Genomic DNA, 23,818 nt, shown 5'->3' with positions numbered 1-23,818 from the left:
TATATGTTTAGGTGGTTGCTTTTGTAGTTCAGGATCTAGTCCATGTGTGGGGCTTTTCTGTACAATTTTGTGGTGCATTCACCATTCTGTATTCTTTCTACCGTCACATCCAGGAATGGGAGTTGATTGTTGGTTTCCTCTTCTCTCAGAAATCTGATCCCTGTGAGCATGGTGTTGATAATCCAATGCGTGTTCTTGATTTCTGGTTTCTTAATAATTACAAAAGTATCCTCCACGTATCTGGTCCAGAGTTTGGGTCCAATTTGTGGGAGGGCTGTTTGTTCCAGTCTTTGCATCACTGCTTCTGCAATGAGCCTGGAGATGGGTGGGCCCAGAGGAGTCCTATTGATCTGTTCATATATTTAGTTGTTGAAGTTGAAGTGTGTTGTCAAGCACAGTTTTAGGAGTTTGAATAAGCAGTCTTTGTTGACAGGTTCCCTGTCATGTCATCTGTTTTGTTTGTCTAGGAGGTTGGCTATTGTCTCTTTGGCTAAAGTTTTGTCAATTGAAGTGAACAGTGCTGTTACATCAAATGAGACCATTGCTTTGTCCTTGTCTATGTTTATGTTCTTGATGTTGTCTAGGAATTCCTGTAATGATTGTATGGAGTGTTTGGATCTGCTGATAAGATGTTTCAGTTTTTGTTGAAGTTCTTTTGCCTGTTTATGTGATGGAGTTCCTGGAAGTGCAACAATGGATCTAAGTGGTATATCTGGTTTGTGTATCTTGGGTAATCCGTAAAATCTTGGGACGTTGTTGCTTTCTGGTCTCATCCATTACAGGTAAATTCTGGTTATCAGTCCATTTTTTCTGAGGTTCCGTAGTGTATTGTTTATTCTATTGGTTAGCTGAGAGTCACACTCACTCTCTAGGTAGGTGTCGGTATCCTCAAGAAGTTTCTCTGCTTTCTGAATATATTCAGTCTTGTTCATAATAACCGTCATTCTGCCTTTAACCCCTAGTATTATGATTATGTTCTTGTCATTTTTGAGTGTGTTTAGGGCTTCTCTGTCTTTGGTGTTGAAGTTGTTCATTTGTCTTTTCTTTGTAAGTAAGCTTTACAATGGTTTGTCTGACAGCTTGCTGTGTCTCCTCGCTTACTCAGTTAATTCTGAGCGTACATTCTAGTGCAGCTAGGAAGTTAATTGTTTTTGCATCCCTGTGGTTGTAATTGGGTGCCTTGGCTAGAATGGCTTCCCACACCAGGAATCCTAGCTCCAGCACCCGCAGCAAGTGCTCACTAAACAACCTCCACATTTCTGTCATGCATTTCCCTGAGAATATCTGTTCCTAATTTATGCTCCACAGTTGCAGCCTACTAGCTTTATAATTCCCCCTCCCTCAATTAAATACTTACCCATATTGTCTGCTCCTATCCCTTTCTATGATGATAGTAAAGATTAGCAGTTGTGATCACAATTACTGAAATGCTCTCCCAACAAGAGATCTGACACCTGACCTGTTTCATTGCCAAGCTTCAAATCCAATATGGCCTCCCCTCTAGTCGGTCTATCGACACATAGAGTCAGGAATCCTTCCTGGACGCACCTGCCAAAATTTGTTCCATCCAAACTATTTGCATTAAGGAGATAGATACTAAATAAATATTTTGCATCAATATTTACTGTGGAAAAGATATGGAAGATATAGACTGTAGGCAAATAGATGGTGACATCTTGCAAAATGTCAAGATTACAGAGGAGGAAGTGCTGGATGTCTTGAAACGGTTAAAGGTGGCTAAATCCCCAGGACCTGATCAAGTGTACCTGAGAGCTCTGTGGGAAGCTAGAGAAGTGATTGTTGGGCCTCTTGCTGAGATATTTGTATCATCGATAGTCACAGATGAGGTGCCGGAAGACTGGAGGTTGGCAAATGTGGTGCCACTGTTCAAGAAGGGCAGTAAAGACAAGCCAGGGAACTATAGACGGGTGAGCCTGACCTCAGTGGTGGGCAAGTTGTTGGAGGGAATTCTGAGGGACAGGATGTACATGTATTTGGAAAGGTAAGGACTGATTCGAGATAGTCAACAGGCTTTGTGCATGGGAAATCATGTCTCACAAACTTGATTGAGGTTTTTGATGAAGTAACAAAGAAGATTGATGAGGGCAGAGCAGTAGATGTGATCAATCTGGACTTCAGTAAGGCATTCGACAAGGTTCCCCATGGGAGACTGATTAGCAAGGTTAGATCTCATGGAATACAGGGAGAACTAGCCATTTGGATACAGAACTGGCTCAAAGGTAGAAGACAGAGGGTGGTGGTGGAGGGTTGTTTTTCAGACTGGAGGTCTGTGACCAGTAGAGTGCCACAAGGATCGGTGCTGGATCCTCTACTTTTTGTCATTTACATAAATGATTTGGATGCGAGCATAAGAGGTACAGTTAGTAAGTTTGCAGATGACACCAAAATTGGAGGTGTAGTGGACAGCAAAGAAGGTTACCTCAGATTACAACAGGATCTTGACCAGATGGGCCAATGGGCTGAGAAGTGGCAGATGGAGTTTAATTCAGATAAATGTGAGGTGCTGCATTTTGGGAAAGCAAATCTTAGCAGGACTTATACACTTAATGGTAAGGTCCTAGGGAGTGTTGCTGAACAAAGAGACCTTGGAGTGCAGGTTCATAGCTCCTTGAAAGTGGAGTCACAGGTAGATAGGATAGTGAAGAAGGCATTTGGTATGCTTTCCTTTATTGGTCACAGTATTGAGTACAGGAGGTGGGAGGTCATGTTGCGGCTGTACAGGACATTGGTTAGGCCACTGTTGGAATATTGCGCGCAATTCTGGTCTCCTTCCTATCGGAAAGATGTTGTGAAAGTTGAAAGGGTTCAGAAAAGATTTACAAGGATGTTGCCAGGATTGGAGGATCTGAACTACAGGGAGAGGCTGAACAGGCTGGGGCTGTTTTCCCTGGAGCGTCGGAGGCTGAGGGGTGACCTTATAGAGGTTTACAAAATTATGAGGGGCATGGATAGGGTAAATAGGCAAAGTCTTTTCCCTGGGATTGGGGAGTCCAGAACTAGAGGGCATAGATTTGGGGTGAGAGGGGAAAGATATAAAAGAGACCTAAGGGGCAACGTTTTCACACAGAGGGTGGTATGTGTATGGAATGAGCTGCCAGAGGATGTGGTGGAGGCTGGTATAATTGCAACATTTAAGAGGCATTTGGATGGGTATTTGAATAGGAAGGGTTTGGAGGGATATGGGCCGGGTGCTGGCAGTTGGGACTAGATTGGGTTGGGATATCTGGTCGGCATGGATGGGTTGGACCGAAGGGTCTGTTTCCATGTTGTACATTTCTACGACTCTATGACTGTATTCCAATCAATATTAGCAAAGTTGACCCACGACAACCTCTGTTACATCTGCATCCTTCTGTCTCCCAATCTCCTATTCCATGTCTCTGTTGCTATTGGGGGCATTTATAGAAAATTTCCAATAAAATGACTGCTCCTCTCCTGTTTCAGACTTCCACCCATACTGACTAAGTAGACAAACCGTCTTTGCTGACCTCCTTTTCTGTAGCTCTGATACTATCTCTGATTAGCAATGTCACTCCCCCACCTCTTTTGCCTCCCTCCCTATTACTTTTGAAATGTCTAAACCTCTGAACATCCAACAACCATTCCTGCCCTTGTGATAGCCAAGTCTTTGTAATGGCCACAACATCGTAGCTCCAAGTACTGATCCACGCTCTAAGTTCATCACCCTTATTCCTGACACTTTAGATTAGATTAGTTCTCCTACAGTATGGAAACAGGCCCTTCGGCCCAACAAGTCCACACCGACCATCTGAAGAGCCACCCACCCAGACCCATTCCCCTACATTAACCCATGACTAATGTACCTAACACTATGGGCAATTTAGCATGGCCAATTCACCTAATCTGCACATCTTTGGATTGTGGGATGAAACCAGAGCACCCAGAGGAAACCCACGCAGACAAGGGGAGAATGTGGAAATTCCACACAGACAGTCGCCCAAGGTGGGAATTGAACCTGGATCCCTGGCGCTGTGAGGCAGCAATGTTAACCACTGAGCCACTGTGCCGCCCCTTCTTGCGTTAAAATAGACACACCTCAACCCATCACACTGACTGAAACTTTGCCCTATCAAATATCTATCCTTCATCACAGACTCTCTGCACGCTGTATCTGCCTTTTCAACAGCTACCCTATCCTCTGATTCGTAGCTCTAGTTTCCATTTGCCTGCCAAATTAGTTTAAACCCTCCCGAAGAGCCCTAGCAAATCTCCCCCCAGGATATTGGTACCCCTCCAGTTCAGGTGCCCCATTCTCCTTGTACAGCTCCCACCTTCCCCAGAAAGTATCCCAATGATCCACATATTTGAAACCCTCTCTCCTCAACCAGTTCTGCAGCCATGTGTTCAGCTGCACTCACTATCTGTTCCTAGCCTCATTAGCTGGTGGCACCGGTAGCAACTCTGTGATTACTAGTCTGCTCACCCTGTCTTTTACCTTCCAACCTAACTTACAAAATTCACTTTTTAGGTCCTCATCCTTTTCCTAGCTGTGTAATTGGTACCGATGTGTACCACGACCTCTGGCTGTTCACCATCCCCCATAGGAATTCTATAGACTTGATCCAAGATTTCCCCCACCCTGGCACCCAGGAGGCAACATACCAGCTCCCAATTAGGGATGGGCAATAAATGCTGGCCTTGGCAGAGAAGCCCTCACCCCCACAAATGAAAAAAAAACAAATGTTAACATTCGCTGAGAAAGCAATTTCAACATTTACTTTCAAACTTTACATTATCAATTGCTCAATTTTCTCACCACTGACTTTTAATTTCTTTCCTGTGGAAATTCCCATTTGCTCACTATGTGTCCACAATGGTTAATTTCTGCACAAAATTCTCCTTTAAAAATGAAAATACATATTCAACAATTTTAAAGAAAAATACAAGTTTTGTTCCAATGTATTCATTCCCCATATTTCTGTAAATACCTTCAGATCAAAAATACAAATTGTCATGATTCACTTAGTGTAGATTTCTCCCTCATACTGTCTTTTAATTGAAATGTTTTTAAATCACATTTAAAGACAGATAAAATCCATCCCAAATATTTTAAATTATTGTTTTCATGACAGCACCCTTTCTCAGTACACTTTCACCAATCTTTTGAGAAGGGAAATTTCATTAATAACAGAACTGATGCAATTTTCTCTTGCTGTTTGAGATTGTAACAAGGAATTTACATGTAAAAAAAATGCTTCCCAAACACCAGATGTGCTTAACAAAGGTATCATTTAACAAGAAATAATACAAAGAACAGGTTCTATATTCTTTCCTCCTGCATACCTTCAATTAACCTATTGTTGTATTATTGTATAGATTCTAGATCAGACAGTCAGTGTATATTTAAAACAATGACATGATACTCAACATGTGGCATACCACTAAAACGGTACTTTGCCTCACCTTCAGTCACTGTTTTAGTGTAATGAAGTCAGTATAGTACAGTATGCTGAATCAGTCAGTGACATCTGCACAATGTGCAGTAGTATCAGTAAGCACAGAACACAGACTATGTATAAGACTTAATATACAGCAATGCAAATAATGTTGTTAATAAATGTCAAGACACAATCTCAAGAAGAACCTCACCTAGGGTAGACAAGAAGACATGTGGGATGCTTGACTTGTAGGCTCCTTTAACATCTTTCAAAACTACATCTTCTATCAGCCAGATAATCAACATAGGAGGTGCATGGCAATACTACTAGCTGCATGTTCCCTTCCAAGTCACATACCATCTAACTTGGAAATATATCACCATCTCTTCACTGTCACTGGATCAATTTCCTGGAACTTCTACGCAATAGGGTGTATCTGCCCCATGGACAGCATCCATTCAAGAACAAAAGTAGAAATTGCTGGAAAAGCTTAGCAGGTCTGGGAGCATCCGTGGAGAGAAATCAGAGAACTGCATTCTGAAGATGAATCACTCAACCTGAAGTGTCAACTCTGGCAATTTCTCTCCACAGATGCTGCCAGACCTGCTGAGCTTTCTCCACAATTTCTATTTTTGTTTCTGATTTACAGCATCTGTAGTTTTTATTTAGTCATTCAAGGAGATAGTTTTCTATAACCTTCTCAAAGGCAATTAAAGATGGGCACTAATTAATACCATATAGACTGATTTCTTGATGCATAATTTACAGTAAGTCATACAGTCATAGAGATGTACAGCATGGAAACAGACCCTTTGGTCCAACCTGTCCATGCTGACCAGATATCCCAACCCAATCTAGTCCCACCTGCCAGCACCCGACCCATACCCCTCAAAACTCTTCCTATTCATATACCCATCCAAATGCCTCTTAAATGTTGCAATTGTACCAGCCTCCACCACTTCCTCTGGCAGCTCATTCCATACCTGTATCACCCTCTGCGTGAAAAAGTTGCCCCTTAGGTCTCTTTTATATCTTTCCCCTCTCACCCTAAACCTTTGCCCTCTAGTTCTGGACTCCCCAATCCCAGGGAAAAGACTTTGCCTATTTACCCTATCCAGGCCCCTCATAATTTTGTAAACCTCTATAAGGTCACCCCTCAGCCTCCGACGCTCCAGGGAAAACAGCCCCAGCCTGTTCAGCCTCCCCCTATAGCTCAAATCCTCCAATCCTGGCAACATCCTTGTAAATCTTTTCTGAACTCTTTCAAGTTTCACAACATCTTTCCGATAGGAAGGAGACCAGAATTGCACGCAATATTCCAACAGTGGCAGAACCAATGTCCTGTACAGCCGCAACATGACCTCCCAACTCCTGTACTCAATACTGTGACCAATAAAGGAAAGCATACAAAACGCCTTCATCACTATCCTATCTACCTGCGACTCCACTTTCAAGGAGCTATGAACCTGCACTTCAAGGTCTCTTTGTTCAGCAATACTCCCTAGGAATTACCAAAAGGATATTTTATAAGAATGTGACATTTATACTGTCAGCGGAATAACATTGTAAACTCTTATCTCTGATGACTAAATTAAATGTTACTCTTCTTTACATATTGCCAGATATTTTGTGGACGAATTCATATTATAGACCCACATATATCAACAGTTAATTCAGCCAATGCAAGTGATATAAAAGTTCTGCTACATAGTTGCTGCAATGCGATGTATACAATAACATTCTAGATATGTCACCCTGCTTGTAAATTTATCTCTGGTATCTTGGAAAAACATTCAGCTGCCCTTGCTTTAGTTCCCCATTTCATTATACCGGTTTTCATTCAATGGCTTCCTTGTTGAAATTCTAGCTCTTTTATCTTTTCTCTCAGATCGCTCTTAGATTGTACCATTCTTTTTAAATCATATAAATTATATCACTTTGATTTTTAGAAACAATCAAGGGAGTAAACCGATGGAATTTGGCTATAATCAGATAGATTAAAGAAGCATCAAGGTATTGGAGGTTTTGGAGATTTGAAACTGTAGAAATTCCCAAGTGCCAGACCATTGTATCCCAGGCTGTTTTGGGAAAGAAGGAACAAAATTTCAGTGATCCTGACCCAAATCGTTAAATCATCTCTGGACAAAGGGGAGGTGCCTGAGGACTGAAGGACAGCTAACTTTACAGAAGGGTAATAAAGATAGACCAAGGAATTATAGTCCAATGAGTTTAACTTTGGGAAATGATTTGAGAAAACTTCTATTTAGAGAGGCAAGGTTTGATCAGAGATAGTCAGTATGATTTTGACAGGGGGAGGCCATGCCTAACAAATTTGGTGGAATTTTTCAAGGAGGTGACCAATTTTTGAAAGAGGGTAGGGCAGTTGATGCCTTTCACATGAATTTCAGAAAGGCCTTTGACAAGGTCCCACATGGGAAACTGATAAAGATGGTGTTAGCTCATGGGACCAAGGTTACTTAGCAAGATTGATCCAAAAATGGTTTAGTGGTAGGAAACTGAGAATGGTGGTAGAAAGTTGTTTGTGTGACTGGAGCCTGGTGTGGAGTCATGCACCATAGCTAATAGCACTAGGTTCTGTAGTGATTGAAATGAGGGCAGCTAGGTGGAGCTCATAGAATATGAGATCCCTAATTGGGGCTGTTAACTTGGTCCAATGAGAGTGTCCCATCTGACAGATATAACCAGGAGTGTCAGGGGTTCTGCTCACTCAAGGAGCTGGCTCTGACCTATCTGGGTCAGTGTTGTGTACTATGCATGTAGATATAAAGGGTGACTTGCTGATGAGATACTGTCCTTTGTGGAATTATTTCAGGTTCCTTATTGTTTGTAATATTCACGTAGGTAAAAATGTGGAAGGGTTAACATGCAAAATTTAAGATGACACACATATTAGCTGGGTGATTCACAGTGAGGAGGAAGGTGTAATGTTGTAGGGGGCTATCAACTGATTGGCCAGTTGGGCAGATTAATGGCTGATAAAATTTACCCTTTATAAGTATGAGGTGATGCATTTTGAAAGAGGAACAAAATAAGGGAGTCCTCAATAAATGGCAATTTACTAGGAGGGTCAGAGGAACAGTGGGATTTTGTGGTGCTTGTCCATAGATCCCTGAAGGACAGGTTAATAGGGTGGATAAGAAGACATACGGGATGCTTACCTTTATTTATTGTGATGAAGATTATAAGAGCGGGACAGTCATGTTGGAGCTGTACAGAACTTTGGTTAGACCACACATGCAATAATATGTGCAGTTCTGGTCACCACGTTATAGGAAGAATGAAATTGCACTGAAGGGGGAGCAAAGGAAATTCATCAGGATTTTGCCCGGGATGGAGTATTTTAGCTATAAAGTGAAGCTGGATAAGCGCACTTTGTTTTCTTATGAGCAGGGAAGATTGAGTGGGGACCTGATAGAGGTATGCAGATTATTTGGAGCATGGACAGGGTGAATAGAAAGCACCTGTTCCCCTTAGTTTAAGTTTCAATACTAAGGAGCATAATTTTAAAGTGAAAGGCAGGATGTTTACAGGGTATTTGAGGAAAACCGTTTTCACTTTGGATGGTGTTGGTTCGCCTGGGAGGGTACTTGAGGTGGGAAAATGGAGAACCTTTAAAATGTACTTGGATAAGCATTTGAAGTGTCATAACATTCAAAACTCCAGGCCTAGTGTGGGAAAGTGGGGCTAGTGTAGACATTTTTGGCAATACAGAACGGCTTCTTCTGTACTCTATGATTCTCTAAGACCATAAGATGAAAAATTCTTAATCTGTAAATATTCATTCATCATTTCACACAAATATTTTCATTGTAAAAATTCTTATCTGCAGCTACCACAAAAAACCATGATAATTAATAGCTATTTATTCGCAGGTGTACTCTATTAGATATTGGAGTAAGGAAAGTAAAGTGATGCAAATTAAGGTAGGGTGATGCATCTGTACCATCATATCTGTTTAATTACTTTTTATGGGAAAAGAGAATGAAATTATCTTTTCATATCTAATTTGTTGTTTACATTTCCACTAAGTACAATCTTGATGTATGAAATAAATAACTGTGCTTCCTAATGCTTTCGAACATTTTCTTGATTGCATATATAATTTGTTTTAGTTTTGCCCACTCAACAAATAACCTGAAATGCTAATGTATAAATAATGAAACATTAAAGAACAATTACTTAATTAAACAAAAGAATAAGCCACATATGAAGCAGTTGGAGAAAATACTGTTGTCTAACCAGAAAGCATTGGAGTGTCTCAGTGGACTGAATTTTCTGATTCTGAACTGTTACTTATTAATCATTGTAACATTGTATCCAAGTCTACCTTTTAGCCTCTTGGTTCTTGCTCCAAAGTTGTTGATTAATTTTTATTTTGTGTACAGAATCTCCAAGACCACAATGACAAAAACAAAATATAGAACTGAATTTAAAAAAAACTGCAGTCATTGGGGTGTAGTGTAAGGTTCTGAAAGGTTTAATTTTGGAGACTGCATTAAGCTCCACTCAGTATAATGACTTCCTCCAGGGCTGAGTGGAGAGATGAGGAATCAAGGTTGAGATGTGTTATCATTGTCTCTTGTCTAATTATTGTTATCCTGCAATAAACTATATTTTGTTATGTAAATTGCCTTTTCGTATTAATACTTGATAGTGGTTCGTCCACTGTTAACCAAGTAGGCCCTTGGACACAGTGTTGAAAGGAAGGACGAAAATAAAACTAAAAATAAAATAAAAAGAATGATGAGATTGGGCTCTTGTGGTGCAGTGGTAGTTCCCCGACCTCTGAGCCAGAAGGCCAGGGTTTAAGTCCACCTGCAAAAGTGGTCTGTCATAACATGTCTGGACAGGTTGACGTAAAACATCTAAAAGGAAGAATGGAGGCTCTTGATTTACAGTGGTGGTTTTGCTGCCTCAGAACCTGAAAGGCCCAGGTTCAGGTTCTACCTGTACCAGATACATGTCATATCTTAACATCTCCAAACAAGTTAGTTAAAAAGGAGGATTATGGCGGCATTGTATCCCAACTATCTTTGGTTCCTCTGCTCATACAACACTGGCCAAATTATGAGCTGGAATGTAGGTGTCTTTTAAATGTTGATGTGAACAGTGCAGCACTGGTAGAAAGGATATATTGCAGTGGGAATGTTTAGTGTAGTAGCAGATAATTTAGCAAAACTACTAATCAGTATAGCCATCATCTCTGAACAGCCAGCTTCTGGTTCTCTTGTGGTGATTTGAAGATGATATATTAGCAGATGCCTCAGGAAGAAGATATTATGCCTACTATTAGGATAATAGAAATTCACTATGGTTTGGCTTTTACCAAAAGAGTATGCATAGACTGGGATCCCCTGTGGTTTAGATTTAGATTAGGTTAGATTACAGTGTGGAAACAGGCCCTTCGGCCCAACAAGTCCACACCGACCCGCCGAAGCGAAACCCACCCATACCCCTACATTTACCCCTTACCTAACACTACGGGCAATTTAGTATGGCCAATTCACCTGACCTTGCCCATCTTTGGACTGTGGGAGGAAACCGGAGCACCCGGAGGAAACCCACACAGACACGGGGAGAACATGCAAACTCCACACAGTCAGTCGCCTGAGGCGGGAATTGAACCCGGGTCTCTGGCGCTGTGAGGCAGCAGTGCTAACCACTGTGCCACCATGCCGCCCACGACTACAACTTTTTCTTTTCAAGGTTTGCATAAAGATTTGTAGCTTGCTGTCGGTTGCTGTAGTTGTGGGTATGTTCACTGACCTGGGAAATTGACATGCAGATGTTTCGTCCCCTGTCTAGGTGACCTCTTCAGGGCTTTGGAGCCTCCTGCGAAGTGCTGCTCTATTGCATCTTCTGGAATTTATTTGGTTCTGTTCTTGCTGCTTCCAGTTGCTAGTTCTGATAGAAGCCGATATATTGGGTCTAGGTCCATGTGTTTGTTAATGCGGTCAGTGGATGAGTGCCATGCTTCTAGAAATTCTCTGGCTGTCCTCTGTTTAGCTTGTCCTATGATCGTTCTGTTGTCCCAGTCAAATTTGTGGTCCCTGTCATCTGTATGAATGGCTACTAGAGATAGCTGGTCCTGGTGTTTAGTGGCTAGTTGATGTTCATGGATGCGGATTGCTAGTTGTCTGCCTGTTTGTCCTATATAGTGCTTCATGCAGTGTTTGCATGGAATCTTGTAAATTATGTTTATCTTGCACGTGATGGTTATAGGGTCTTTTGTCCTAGCGAGTTGTCTGAGCGTGGCTGTCGGTTTATGGGCTGTCATGAAGCCGAGTGATTGGAGAAGTCTGGCTCAGTTCTGAGACATGTTTTATATAATGCAGAGTGGTTAGTATGTTGGGTCGTGGCATGTCCTCATTGCGGTATTTGTCTGTTAGGAGCTTGAAGTTGTAGTTGCAGGGTTTTCCATTCTTGGCGAAGACTCTGTAGAGGAGTTTTCTTCTCTTCGCAGGTCGGAAGTGCTGCAGTGTGTTGTAGTCCTTTTGAACAAGGTCCTACTGCAGCTTCTCTTATATGTGTTTGGGTGGCTACTGTTGTAGTTAAGGATCTAATCCATATGTCGCTTTTCTGTACATTTTTGTGGTGCATTCACTGTTCTGTGTTTTTTCAACCGTCACATGCAGGTTAGGAGTTTATTGTTTGTTTCCTCCTCTCTCATAAGTCTGATACCTGTGAGCAGGGTGTTGATAATGCAGTGTGTGTTCTTGATTTGTGTTCTCTTAATAATTACAAAAGTGTCACCCGTGTATCTGGTCCAGAGTTTGGGTCAGATATGTGGAAGGGCTATTTGTTTGTCTTTGCATCACTGCTTTTGCTATGAGCTAGATATTTGTCACACTAAGGCAAGGAAGGGATGGTAGGGTGAAGGAACCTTGGATGACAAGAGATGTGGAATATCTAGTCAAGAGGAAGAAGGAAGTTTATTTAAGGTTGAGGAAGCAAGGATCAGAAAGTGCTCTAGACGGTTACAAGGTAGCCAGGAAGGAACTGATGAATGGATTTAGGAGATCTAGAAGAGGGCATGAAAAAGCTTTAGTGGGTAGGACTAAGGAAAACCCCAGGGCATTCTACACTTACGCGAGGTACAAGAGGAAGGCCAGAGTGAGGGTAGGGCCAATAGGGACATTGGAGCGACCTAGTGTCTAGAATTGGAGGAGGTGGGGAGGTCCTTAATGAATACTTAGCTTTAGATTAGATTAGATTCCCTACAGTGTGGAAACAGGCCACATTAACCCGCCGAAGAGTAACCAACCCAGACCCATTCTCCTCTGACTAATGCACCTGACACTATGGGCAATTTAGTTTGGCCAATCCACCTGACCTGCACATCTTTGAACTATGGGAGGAAACCAGAGCACCCGAAAGAAACCCATGCAGACACGGTGAGAATGTGCAAACTCCACACAGACAGTCGCCCAAGGCTGGAATCAAACCCAGGTCCCTGGTGCTGCGAGATTATAGTGCTAACAACTGATCCACCGTGCCACCCCGTGCTTCAGTATACATTAGTGAGAAAGACCTTTTCATTTAGATGGCATGAAACAGGCTGAGATGCTTAAACAGGTTGATGATAAGGAGGATCATGTACTGGAAATTTTGAAAAACACGAGGATAGATAAATCCCCTGGGCCAGACCTTGCGTTATTATGGGAAGCGAGGGAAGAGATTGCTGCACCTTTGGTGATGATCTTTGCGTCCTCACTGTACACTGGAGTAGTACCAGATGATTGGATGGTGGCAAATGTTATTCCCTTACTTAAGAAAGGGAATAGGGATAACCCTGGGAATTATAGACCAATCGGTTTTATATCAGTGGTGGGCAAATTATTGGAGAGGATTCCGAGAGATAGAACTTATGACTATTTGGAAAAGCATAGCTTGATTAGAGATAGTCAGCATGGCTTTGTGAGGGGCAGGTCATGCCTCACAAATCTCATCGAATTATTTTGAGGATGTGACAAAACATATTGATGAAGGTAGAGCAGTGGTTGTGATGTATATGGGTTTTAGCAAGGCGTTTGATAAGGTTGCCCATGGTAGGCTCATTCAGAAAGTAAAAAGATATGGGTTACATGGAAATGTGGCTGTCTGGATACACCATAGAAGACATAGGGTGGTAGTAGATGGAAAGTATTCACCCTGGAGCTCGGTGACTAGTGGTGTTTTGCAGGGATCTGTTCTGGGATCTCTGCTCTTTGTGATTTTTATAAATGACTTGGATGAGGAGGTGGAAGTGTAGGTTAGTAAGTTTGCCGATGACACAAAAGTTGGTGGAGTTGTGGATAGTGTGGAGGGCTGTTATAGTTGCAATGGGGCATTGACATGATGCAGAGCTAGGCTGAGAAGTGGTAGATGGAATTTGACCTGTAAAAGTGTGAAGTGATTCATTTTGGAAGTTCGAATGTGAAAGCAGATTACAGGTTAAAGACAAGGTTCTTGGCATTGTAAAGGAACAGAGGGATCTTGGGGTCCACGTCCATAAATCCCTCAAAGTTGCCACCCAAGTTGATAGGGTTGTCAAGAAGGCTTATCGTGTATTGGCTTTCATTGGCAGGGGGGATTGAGTTTAAGAACCGCAAGGTTATGGTGCAGCTCTATAAAGCCCTGGTTAGATCACATTTGGAATATTGTGTTCAGTTCTGGTTGCCTCATTATAGGAAGGATGTGGAAGCTTTAGAAAGGACGCAGAGGAGATTTACCAGGATGCGGCCTGGACTGGAGGGCATGTCTTATGAAGAAAGGTTGAGAAAGCTAGGGCTTTTCTCTTTGGAGCAAAGAAGGGTGAGAGATGACTTGATAGAGGTGTACACGATGATGAGAGATATAGTCAGAGTGGATAGCCTGAGACGTTTTCCCAGGGTGAATATGGCTATGACAAGGGGGCATAATTTTAAGGTGAATGGAGGAAGGTGGAGGGGAGATGGCAGAGATCAGTTCTTTACACAGAGAATGGTGGGTACGTGGAATGCACTGCCAGCAATGATAGAGTCAGATACATTAGGGACATTTAAGTGACTCTTGGATAGGCATATGGATGATCATAAAATGAAGGATGTGTAGGTTAGTTTAATCTTAGAGTGGGATAAAAGGTCGGCACAACATCAAGGGCGAAGAACCTGTACTGTGCTGTACTATTCTATACACTATGTTCTAATTGCTCCTGACAGCAGTCAAACATGAACTATATCATCTTGGATCAGAGTCATGCGTAGGCCTAATGAGGTAGGAATGGAAGTTTTCCTTCCCTAAAGGATATTAGTGAAACATGTGATTTTTATAACAATTGATGATGGTTTCATGGTTATCATAACAGAGACAAAGCATTCAGTTCCAGAAACAAACAGAGAATGTCAGAGTAACTCAGCAGATTTAGCAGTATCTGTGAAGTGAGAAACAGAGTTAATGTTTCGAGTCCGGTATGACTTTTGTGTTCTAAGGAAGAATCATATTTGATACGATACATGAACTATGTTTCTCTCTACAGATTTTACCAGACCGGTTGAGTTTCTCCAGGATTTGCTGTGTTTGTTTTGGATTTTCATTATCTGCAGTATTTCACTTTAATTCAATTCCAGAGGCATGTAAATAAAGTAGTTGTAAATAAAACTAAAGTAACATTTGGATGGGAGGCAACTTCATTGTTAAATTTTTAAATAAATTTTAAAATTGAAATAAATCTACATCTTACACATATATTACATGCCTATATTTTGTCTTATTAATTTAGAAGTCTTTAGGAATGTATGAGATTTCATCGGAAGAAATATTGGTGCTTAAAACAAACAGGAAAGACGATAATAAGATGGATTTGGCTATTCTGCTAAGTTACTTAGTCCACTAAGAGGAAATATGTACAATAGTAAGAATGTTTATTTATTACTCCTGCTTAAACATGGGCTAGTATCTAGTATAAATGAGTAAATCTATGGCACTGGATACACAAACTCTACCTGGAAATCTTTTATCAGCTGTAATATGCTCACTCATGCTCGATTTGGGTTCCACCAGATCTACTCAGTTGAAGATCACAGTCTTGCTTTGGTTCAAACATGGACAAAAGAGCTGAACTCAAGAGGTGAGAAGAGTGTGACTGCCTTTCACATCAAAGCAGCTTTTGACCAAGTGAAGCATCGAAAAGCCTTAGCAAACTGAAGTCAATGCAAATTGGGAGAAACTCTTCACTGGTTGTGGTAATACTTAGCATAAAGAGAGATGCTTGTGGTTGTTGAAAGACAATCATTTCAACTCCAAGGCATCATTGCAGGAGTTCTCCAAAGTCCTTTCCTAAACCCAACCAACATCAATTGCCTGAATTTCCCTCCATCATAAAATGAGAAGCAGTTTCCCAGACCATCACAGAAGCCAACCTTCCATTCATGGTCTCCATTTTACACAGCTCACTGCTGTGGAAAGGCTGCCAACATAATCAAAGATCCCTTACACCCCGATAATGATCTCCTACAAACTCTTCCATAAAGGTACAGAAGCCTGAACACAATAATTACCAGGTTCAGGAACAGTTTCTTCCTGGCCATTATTAAACTGATGATTGGACTCCCTAGTTTCAAATAATAATCTTCCTCACACTGATCTAGCCTAGCGCACACTCTGTGCAATGTAACCTGTATGCCTCTCTCTAAATGTTTGTGATCCATACATCTTTACTCACTATATCTGCTTGTAAAGCTCATAAACACAGCTTTTCACTGTACCTCGGCACATGTGACAATAAATCAATCAACCAATCAGTGAACATTGTAATTTATAATTTCTCAGGTGATGAAGCAGTCTGTGCCAGCTTGCAGCAGCACCTGGGCAAAGTTCAAGCTTAGCCTGATCAGTGGCAAATAGCGTTAATTCTATGTAACTGCTGGTAATGGCTATCTCTAGTAAGACAGGATCTAACTGTTGCCCTTTGACATTATCAACACTGAATTCTCCACTATTAAAGTTCTGGGGATTACTGATGACCAGAAATGGAACCAAATCAGCCACATAGATACTATGGCTACAAGAACAGGTCAGAGGCTGGGAATCTTGTGACGTGTATCTCATCTCCTGATTCCTGGTCTAGCCACAAGTTAAAAATAACATATAAGAAGTATGATTGAATACTCACCATTTGCCCAAATGTATGGAATTCCAACAACAATTCTCGACACCCAGGAAAAAGCAACCCACTTGACTGACATGTTGTCCAGCACATTGGACATTCACTCCCTCCAGCGCTTTTGTGCTATGGCAGCAGTGTAGACAATTTACAGGGCACACTGCAATCCCTCTCAGAGCGTTCTCCAGCAGTACCTTCCATAACTGAAACCACTATCATGTAAAATGCGACAGGAGACCTGTGGAAACATTGTAACACAAATTTCCTTCTAAGTCACACATGATCCTGATTTGGAAGTACAGGTTAGATTTCACAGTTATGTCCTGCTGGCATTATTGAAGGTGGGAGATCTCATAAAACAAAATGCATTGTCTTCCCACTATCTTCATGCCCACCCATACCTGTCTCCCATTGTACAATGGGTGGAGAAGGCACAGACAACCTGCCTGCCCTTTGACCTAGTGAGGACCTTAACTGGCCATGTAGGGGCCTCATTCCACCTCCAATGATATTTTATGTCTAACAGTGAAGGCAGAGTCAAGACAGGCAGTCCAGCAGTTTTTGCAACATGGCCTGCTGTCTACAAAGAAGTGGGAAGGAGCATGCCTGGTTTTCTTTTGGGGGGGAAGAGTTCCCTTGTGCCCACTGGACATTTTCCTCAAGATTATACCCCTCTTTGACTCACCTCTGTCAGACCCAAGCCTTCATACCATGCCCTTCCTCACCATCCTTCCCTCCCTCCACCCACCTTGCAATGATCTATCACTGGGTTCATCTAAAATCCTAGACTTACCTTTAAGTATGTATTCCATCAGTCTTCTGCTTAGAGAATGCCTGTAGTCCCAGGTTTGGTGACTGCTCAATTCTGGCACTGCTGGGATTACAGAGTAGCTGACTAATCTGGCTGGTCAGCAGCTCCTGGTGGTGGGACTTTCTCCCAGAAGGAATCAGAAGTCTCACTCTGAATGAATTAAGACTGCTCTCCACACAATATTGCTGCAGGGCAGCCAAGTTTTAGGTGGGAGGGTTCATGCTGACATCTCGGTTGTTGGGGAGATGGAACAACACTGGGATGAACCAGGGAATAATGTATCCCATAATGTCCAGCCCTGTACCACCATTGCTATAACTGGGTCAGAAACCTGGAATGGTCTCCTTAACAGCACTTTGGTCTGCCTACTTCAAATGAATCATCAATGCCATAAGGACAATTAGGAAGGAACAAAATATGTTGACTGTTCAAATGTTCACATCCTAAGAATGATTAAAAATAATGCAAAACAGATATTCAACAAAAATTTAATGAGAAGATTTTTCAATTTTCTTGTAGCACTTGCTGAAAGCTACGTGAGCAAGTGTTTTGGGAGATTTGGTTTTTTTGCTCCATGTCTCTGCCTCCAGCAAGCTTCCACATCACTGAAGCATGCAAAAAAAAATGACCCTTGACAGCAAATCTTCTGCTACACTGTAGTCATTAATTCATTTAGATTGTAATGGATACTATTCCCAATGTAAATTAATGATACTAGACAAATGAAACACCCATAATAATAAACATTTGCTCTCATCTATACCAAATAAAATATGTTCTGCTTATGTAAGAAATATATCTTCTACAGTTGTTAGCAGACAGCAGAACACAGCTATATGTCAAATTAATGATGAAAAACGGCCTTCCTTTATTATGTTCTTGAAAGATTTATAATAAATGTAATATAATAGCAACCATCAAAACTAGAATATATCCAGTTTTCAATGAAGATCAAATTATTTATTGCATCATAAATATTGTCTATTGTATCCAGATAATTAAATCTGGAACCCATTTGCTGAATTAGGATGACGGAATCACATGTATCACTGATGGATCATTCAGCAATTTTTCTCTTTCTCTGGCCTTCAGATTCTCTAGGATATGCCATAATGTTGAGAACAAACCACTACCAGTGAATAGTTGGGATTCGAGAGCTGCAATTAATCCTCCTTGTGCCTGATTAATGGTAGTTGGGTGTAAACCACTGATGGGTCTTAACAAGAAGAGGCATTTGTTTTAACAACAAGATGTAGTTTATTGCATGATATCGATGAATACATGTTACATTGATTACTGTAATGACAATGTCCTTTTACTTTTTCAGTATTTTTAATTGTGGACGAAATTGGAAATTAATTGTTTCAAAACAAAGGATTGCAGAAGGATTATAGCAAGTTTCTGAAAGCAAGAAACCTTAGACCTACTGTAGTACAGTGTATATTAGATACTGGTTGAAGTAATAGCAAGAGAAGGCACAGGCAAGCTGAGTGCAAGGTGTGCACAAATGGAGATTCAGCTGGAAACAAGTAGCTGATTGGTCTCTAGACTACTGACCAACTATCGATGGCAAAGGCCTTCTACCTTTTGACAACAATTGATTGGTTCTCAGGTTTCTGAAGAGCTTGGGACTGTGAACAAGAAGGGAAAAGCAATTAGACCTCCACGAGTCTAGGAGCTGTCTCTGTTCTCTGTATTTTAACTTCAGCAATTGCTGCTCATTCTGATTTTAAATTAAGACGTTAGAGACCTTTTCTAAATGTGAATCAGTCACTCTTTGCCTCCTGAAAGCAACTGGAGAAGGAAGACCAAGAAGCAGCATTCTGATTAGTAAAGGAATCAGTTCTGCATCCCTCTACACAGGAACTATTAAAATGCTTTCCCAGTCTTTCCTCCACCCATGATTTTTCCCCTTGTGTCTACAATATGCAGATGCATGATTGCAAGGGGAGTTTATAAGGAGATTAGAGTTGTAACTACTAGTGCCATATGCTGACATTTCACAATTGTTTATCTATAGATGGAGTCTAATTACATATACCACAGTAAATAAAAGTTCTTGTTAATTAAGAAAACCTGGTCCATCCTTTTTGTTAACCTGGGTAAATTGGGAAACTTTTCATAAATTTTCTTCACAATGCCTTTAGACCGAGTAATTTTAATATGTGGACAAAGAGAGTGGCTGTCAATGAGCATTTAATTTTCACCATTGCTTGTAGCCAATGTAAGACGTATAAATTTTCACGACTCCATTCTGTCATGCTTTCTTTCATCAGGATTGAGAAGAAAGACCAAACACAATATATTGGTTTTAACAGGGCACTGCAGTCCCTGACCGTTCAGGTAAAGTGTTGCGGGTGCCCACCCCTGATCTGACTGGAAATTCCATTGAGAAGCTGACTGACAGGCTTGATCAAAATTTCTAATCCATTGTAGATCAATATCTTATGAACTGCAATCCAAAGGCTGGCAGGGGCATCATTAATGGTGAACACTTCAGCATATCCCAGAGTTGTGTTTGAGTCCTGTTAATCATGTCTGATTTCCAACATAGACCATCTCCAGTTTGGAAAAGACCATTGGTCCACTGAGACTGTCACCATGTTGTTTTTGAAGTTGTAACTGATGTTACTTGTTTAGTTTCATCTCCAGGTGATTGTTTTTGCCACTTTTCCCATAATTTTGTTAGGAAAGTTATTGTCATTCCATTATGGATTGTTTGTCTATTACAATTTAGTCTAAAATACTTGGTGCGGTCCAAAACAGAAATCCGAAATCCCAGTTAGTTGCTGAAAAGATGAAGTCATAAGATTTGATACTTTAAGACAAGTTAATTTTACTATGTAAGGGTCAAGTGAAGCAAATGTGACTAACTAAATGCTATCTGAAGTAATTGAAGTTAAAAGGAAAACACATAATCAACAAAATCCTCAACAGAATATTCCCTTTTCCACTTTGACTCCCCATAGAAAGATTTTGGCTGATTGTCTAGATCTTGAAGACTATCCACTTTCTTGGTACAACTTTCAACATTTTCAGGACTTTGTAGCTCAATGTGAAGCCACACACACTTTCTGCATCATGACAAAAAAAAGTTTAAAAACTAATCCTTCTGCATTGCTCCTGGTCTACAGCTGCTGTACAACTCTTAGGAAATTCTATCTCTGCTTTTTGAATCCGGAGTCTAATAAACTACAATTTTGTTGCTTCTAGAGTTCTAACCCTAAACTTCATGCAAATATCTCGGCACGGTGGCACAGTGGTTAGCACTGTTGCCCCACAGCGCCAGAGACCAGGGTTCAATTCCCGCCTCAGACAACTGTCTGTGTGGAGTTTGCACATTCTCCCCGTGTCTGCGTGGGTTTCCTCCAGGTGCTCCGGTTTCCTCCCACAGTCCAAAAATGTGCAGGTTAGGTGAATTGGCCATGCTAAATTGCATGTAGTGTTAGGTGAGGGGGTAAATGTAGGGGAATGGTCTGGGTGGGTTGCTCTTTGGAGGGTCGGTGTAGACTTGTTGGGCCGAAGGGCCTGTTTCCACACTGTAAGTAATGATCATCTAATCTACAGTTCCCACATTTCTCCTTGCAAAAAGGTTGGCACAGTGGTTAGCACTGCTGCCTCACAGCACCAGAGACCCGGATTCAATTCCCGCCTCAGGCGACTGACTGTGTGGAGTTTGCACATTCTCCCCGTGTCTGCGTGGGTTTCCTCTGGGTGCTCCGGTTTCCTGCCCACAGTCCAAAGATGTGCAGGCCATGCTAAATTGTCCATAGTGTTAGGTGAAGGGGTAAACGTAGGGGTATGGGTGGATTGCGCTTTGGCGGGTCGGTGTGGACTTGTTAGGCCGAAGGGCCTGTTTCCACACTGTAAGTAATCTAATAAATCTCCGTTCTCATTACCCGATGAGTTAACGTTGGATCATTATTAATACTTTGTGATTTCCACAACCTTTCAGTGTTCCAGACGTTATTAAAGCATTAGCTGTCCTTGATGTGGGATTATGTATACAACTGTTTGTATTATAAGAAAGAAAGTACTTGAGGGGATTTAATTTATTCCAATGTGTTTTCATGAATGGCAGTTTTTTTTAACATAGTAAAGATTGTAACAGATACTTAAAGCTTCATTTTATTTCATCTCAACATGACTCCTGAGACCTGGCTATAGTGATACAGAGTGAGCTGGCACGGGTCAAGGAAATGGCTAATGGGTGGGTTGGCTATATTTAGCATGGCGTTCAGGGAGTTGAGAGGGTTTGTCAGGGTGGAGGGGCTTAATATTTAATACAAAAGCTGAGGCAAAGTCTCAGAGAACCAAAACAGATCTTTAGCACACTGGCAATCGCGAGCACCTGGGGCTATCTTTGATCAATGTCTGGGGACAGCAGGTGTAACTCCATTCAGCACCAAACATCGGAGGATCCTGCTATTCAATTGTATTTTCCCAATGCACGCAGTTGGGAGGCATCCTAATTCGCATTGTTGAACTCAGGAAAGAAAAATATTTGATGTATAAATACTTCAGATGGTTTGGTAATTTCTAAGGTCCAGAATTTTTAATTGTGTTACATTTACAAATTTAAATTCCCAAAAATTAAAAGTTACCATCTAAAATAATAATATAAACCATGAAAACAGATGTTTGCAAGATACACCTTTTGTTGCTACTTTGCTATTTGCAGCTGAGTTGTTTTATCATCCAGTCAAGATGACCAATAGGTTCCTCATCAAGAAGAGCTAATATCTGAATATGAAAATTTTAACTCTTGAGTCATCTTATTAGAACAAAGGTGATGACAGGTTGGTTGATAGAGATGTTTAAAATGATGATAAACAAAACTGTGTATGAGACAAAACAGAAATTGCTGGTGACACTGAGCAGGTCTGACAATATCTGTGGGAAGAAAGGAATTAACATTTAAAGTCTGGTAGTGATTTAACAAGAAACTTTGTTGAATTTTCAGAATAGGTTTGACAGTTGATTGAAGGGGGAAAAATAGAGGGTATGGAACAAGGCATTCATTCACATGGGATTATGACTGCTCTTTGAGTGAAGGCTAACAATACTATATCCTTTTATAAACCACTTTATAGTGAATATACAAAGCTTCAATGTATTTCATGGAGGTTTGGTCAGACAGAAATAGATACTGAACCAAAGGGGGACAGAAAAGGTACGCAAGTATTTGATTAAAATGTGGACGTTAATAAAGTAGGTGGAAAGAGCATTTAGGGAGAAAATTCTAGAAAAGGTACGCAAATATTTGATTAAAACGTGGACGTTAATAAAGTAGGTGGAAAGAGCATTTAGGGAGAAAGTTCTAGAAGTGAGGAACTAAAATTCCTGAAGACACATTTGCCAATGGATGGGAATGGAAAGTTTTGGGGTTGGATGGTGGCAAGTCTAGAGATTACAGATAAAGGTCCAAATATAGAGAACAAGGTCATGAAGTGCAAGTTAACCATAACCCTAAATTCCAGCAGGAGAATTTTAAATTTTAGGGTTTTTGGGAATGGAAAGCCAAGCTTGGCCCACAGGAAAAGGTGTAATGGATGAAAGGGATTTGAGTGTGACAGCATAAGATGAACATATTTTCGAGCAAGTTGAAGTTTCTTGAAAATGGTGGATGACAGACCAGCAGGAAAGCATTAGAATGATCCAGTCTGAAAAAGCATGAGGTTTTCAGCAGCAAATAGCTGAGACAAATGCAGAGACAGCTAATGTTGCTGACGTGAAAGCAGACTGATTTTGGTTGGAAAAGGTCAGAAACTCAAATCTGAATCAAGCACTGTGGAACCAATTGGTTTGATATGATACAAAAAATGGAGTGTGTAATAGAATTGGGGACAGAGGCATGGAGATTGCATTAGAGGATTTGGTTCGACCAGCATTTGACTGGAAGAATTTGTCACTGATTCACTACTAAATATTGAAAGATTGATAAATAAAATGAATTCAGAGAAGTGCCAAGGATGATTGAGGAGAGGAAAGACTATGTGTCCTCAGCACACATTTGAAAATTAACTCGTGTAGGATAATGTTGTCAAGAGGTTGCCAGTGGATGAAGATGAAGCAAGGATAGATCATTAAGGGATTCATCAAAATAGGTTGGTTGGGCTAAACTAGGCTGAGATGAAGAGGTGACAAATAAAAAAATGTCATAGAGTCATAGAGGTGCACAGAACAGAAACAGACCCTTCAATCCAACTCGTCTATGCCGACCAAATTATCCCAATCCAATCTAGTCCCATCTGCCAGCACCCAGCCCATATCCCTCCAAACCCTTCTAGTTCATATTCCCATCCAGATGGCCTTTTAAATGTTGCAATTGTACCAGCCTCCACCACTTCCTCTGGCAGCTCATTCCATACACGCACCACCCTCTGCGTGTAAAGGTTGCCCCTTAGGTCTCTTTTATATTTTCCCCTCTCACCCTAAACCTTT

The 23,818-nt window shown here is 41.1% G+C and overlaps 1 protein-coding gene across 2 annotated transcripts in view; it reads right to left on the bottom strand.

Annotated features, from left to right (window-relative positions):
- Positions 1 to 23,818, bottom strand: part of trpc3 (transient receptor potential cation channel, subfamily C, member 3) — a 254,492-nt gene that overhangs the window by 204,528 nt on the left and 26,146 nt on the right. The window contains exon 2 of one of the 2 annotated variants that reach the window (XM_087980116.1): positions 16,573 to 16,801. In XM_087980116.1, coding sequence (XP_087836242.1) covers positions 16,573 to 16,659 — 87 coding nt within the window. In that variant the 5' untranslated portion in view covers positions 16,660 to 16,801. Of the gene's footprint in view, positions 1 to 16,572; positions 16,802 to 23,818 lie in introns of those variants that run through there. The other variant, XM_087980114.1, reaches the window with a different exon arrangement.

Source organism: Chiloscyllium plagiosum, unplaced genomic scaffold, assembly GCF_037043375.1.
Source record: "Chiloscyllium plagiosum isolate Xiang-an unplaced genomic scaffold, Cpla_swu_hap1 HiC_scaffold_36, whole genome shotgun sequence".
NCBI classification, from domain to species: Eukaryota; Metazoa; Chordata; class Chondrichthyes; order Orectolobiformes; family Hemiscylliidae; genus Chiloscyllium; species Chiloscyllium plagiosum.
This window is presented reverse-complemented; position numbering and strand designations above follow the sequence as displayed.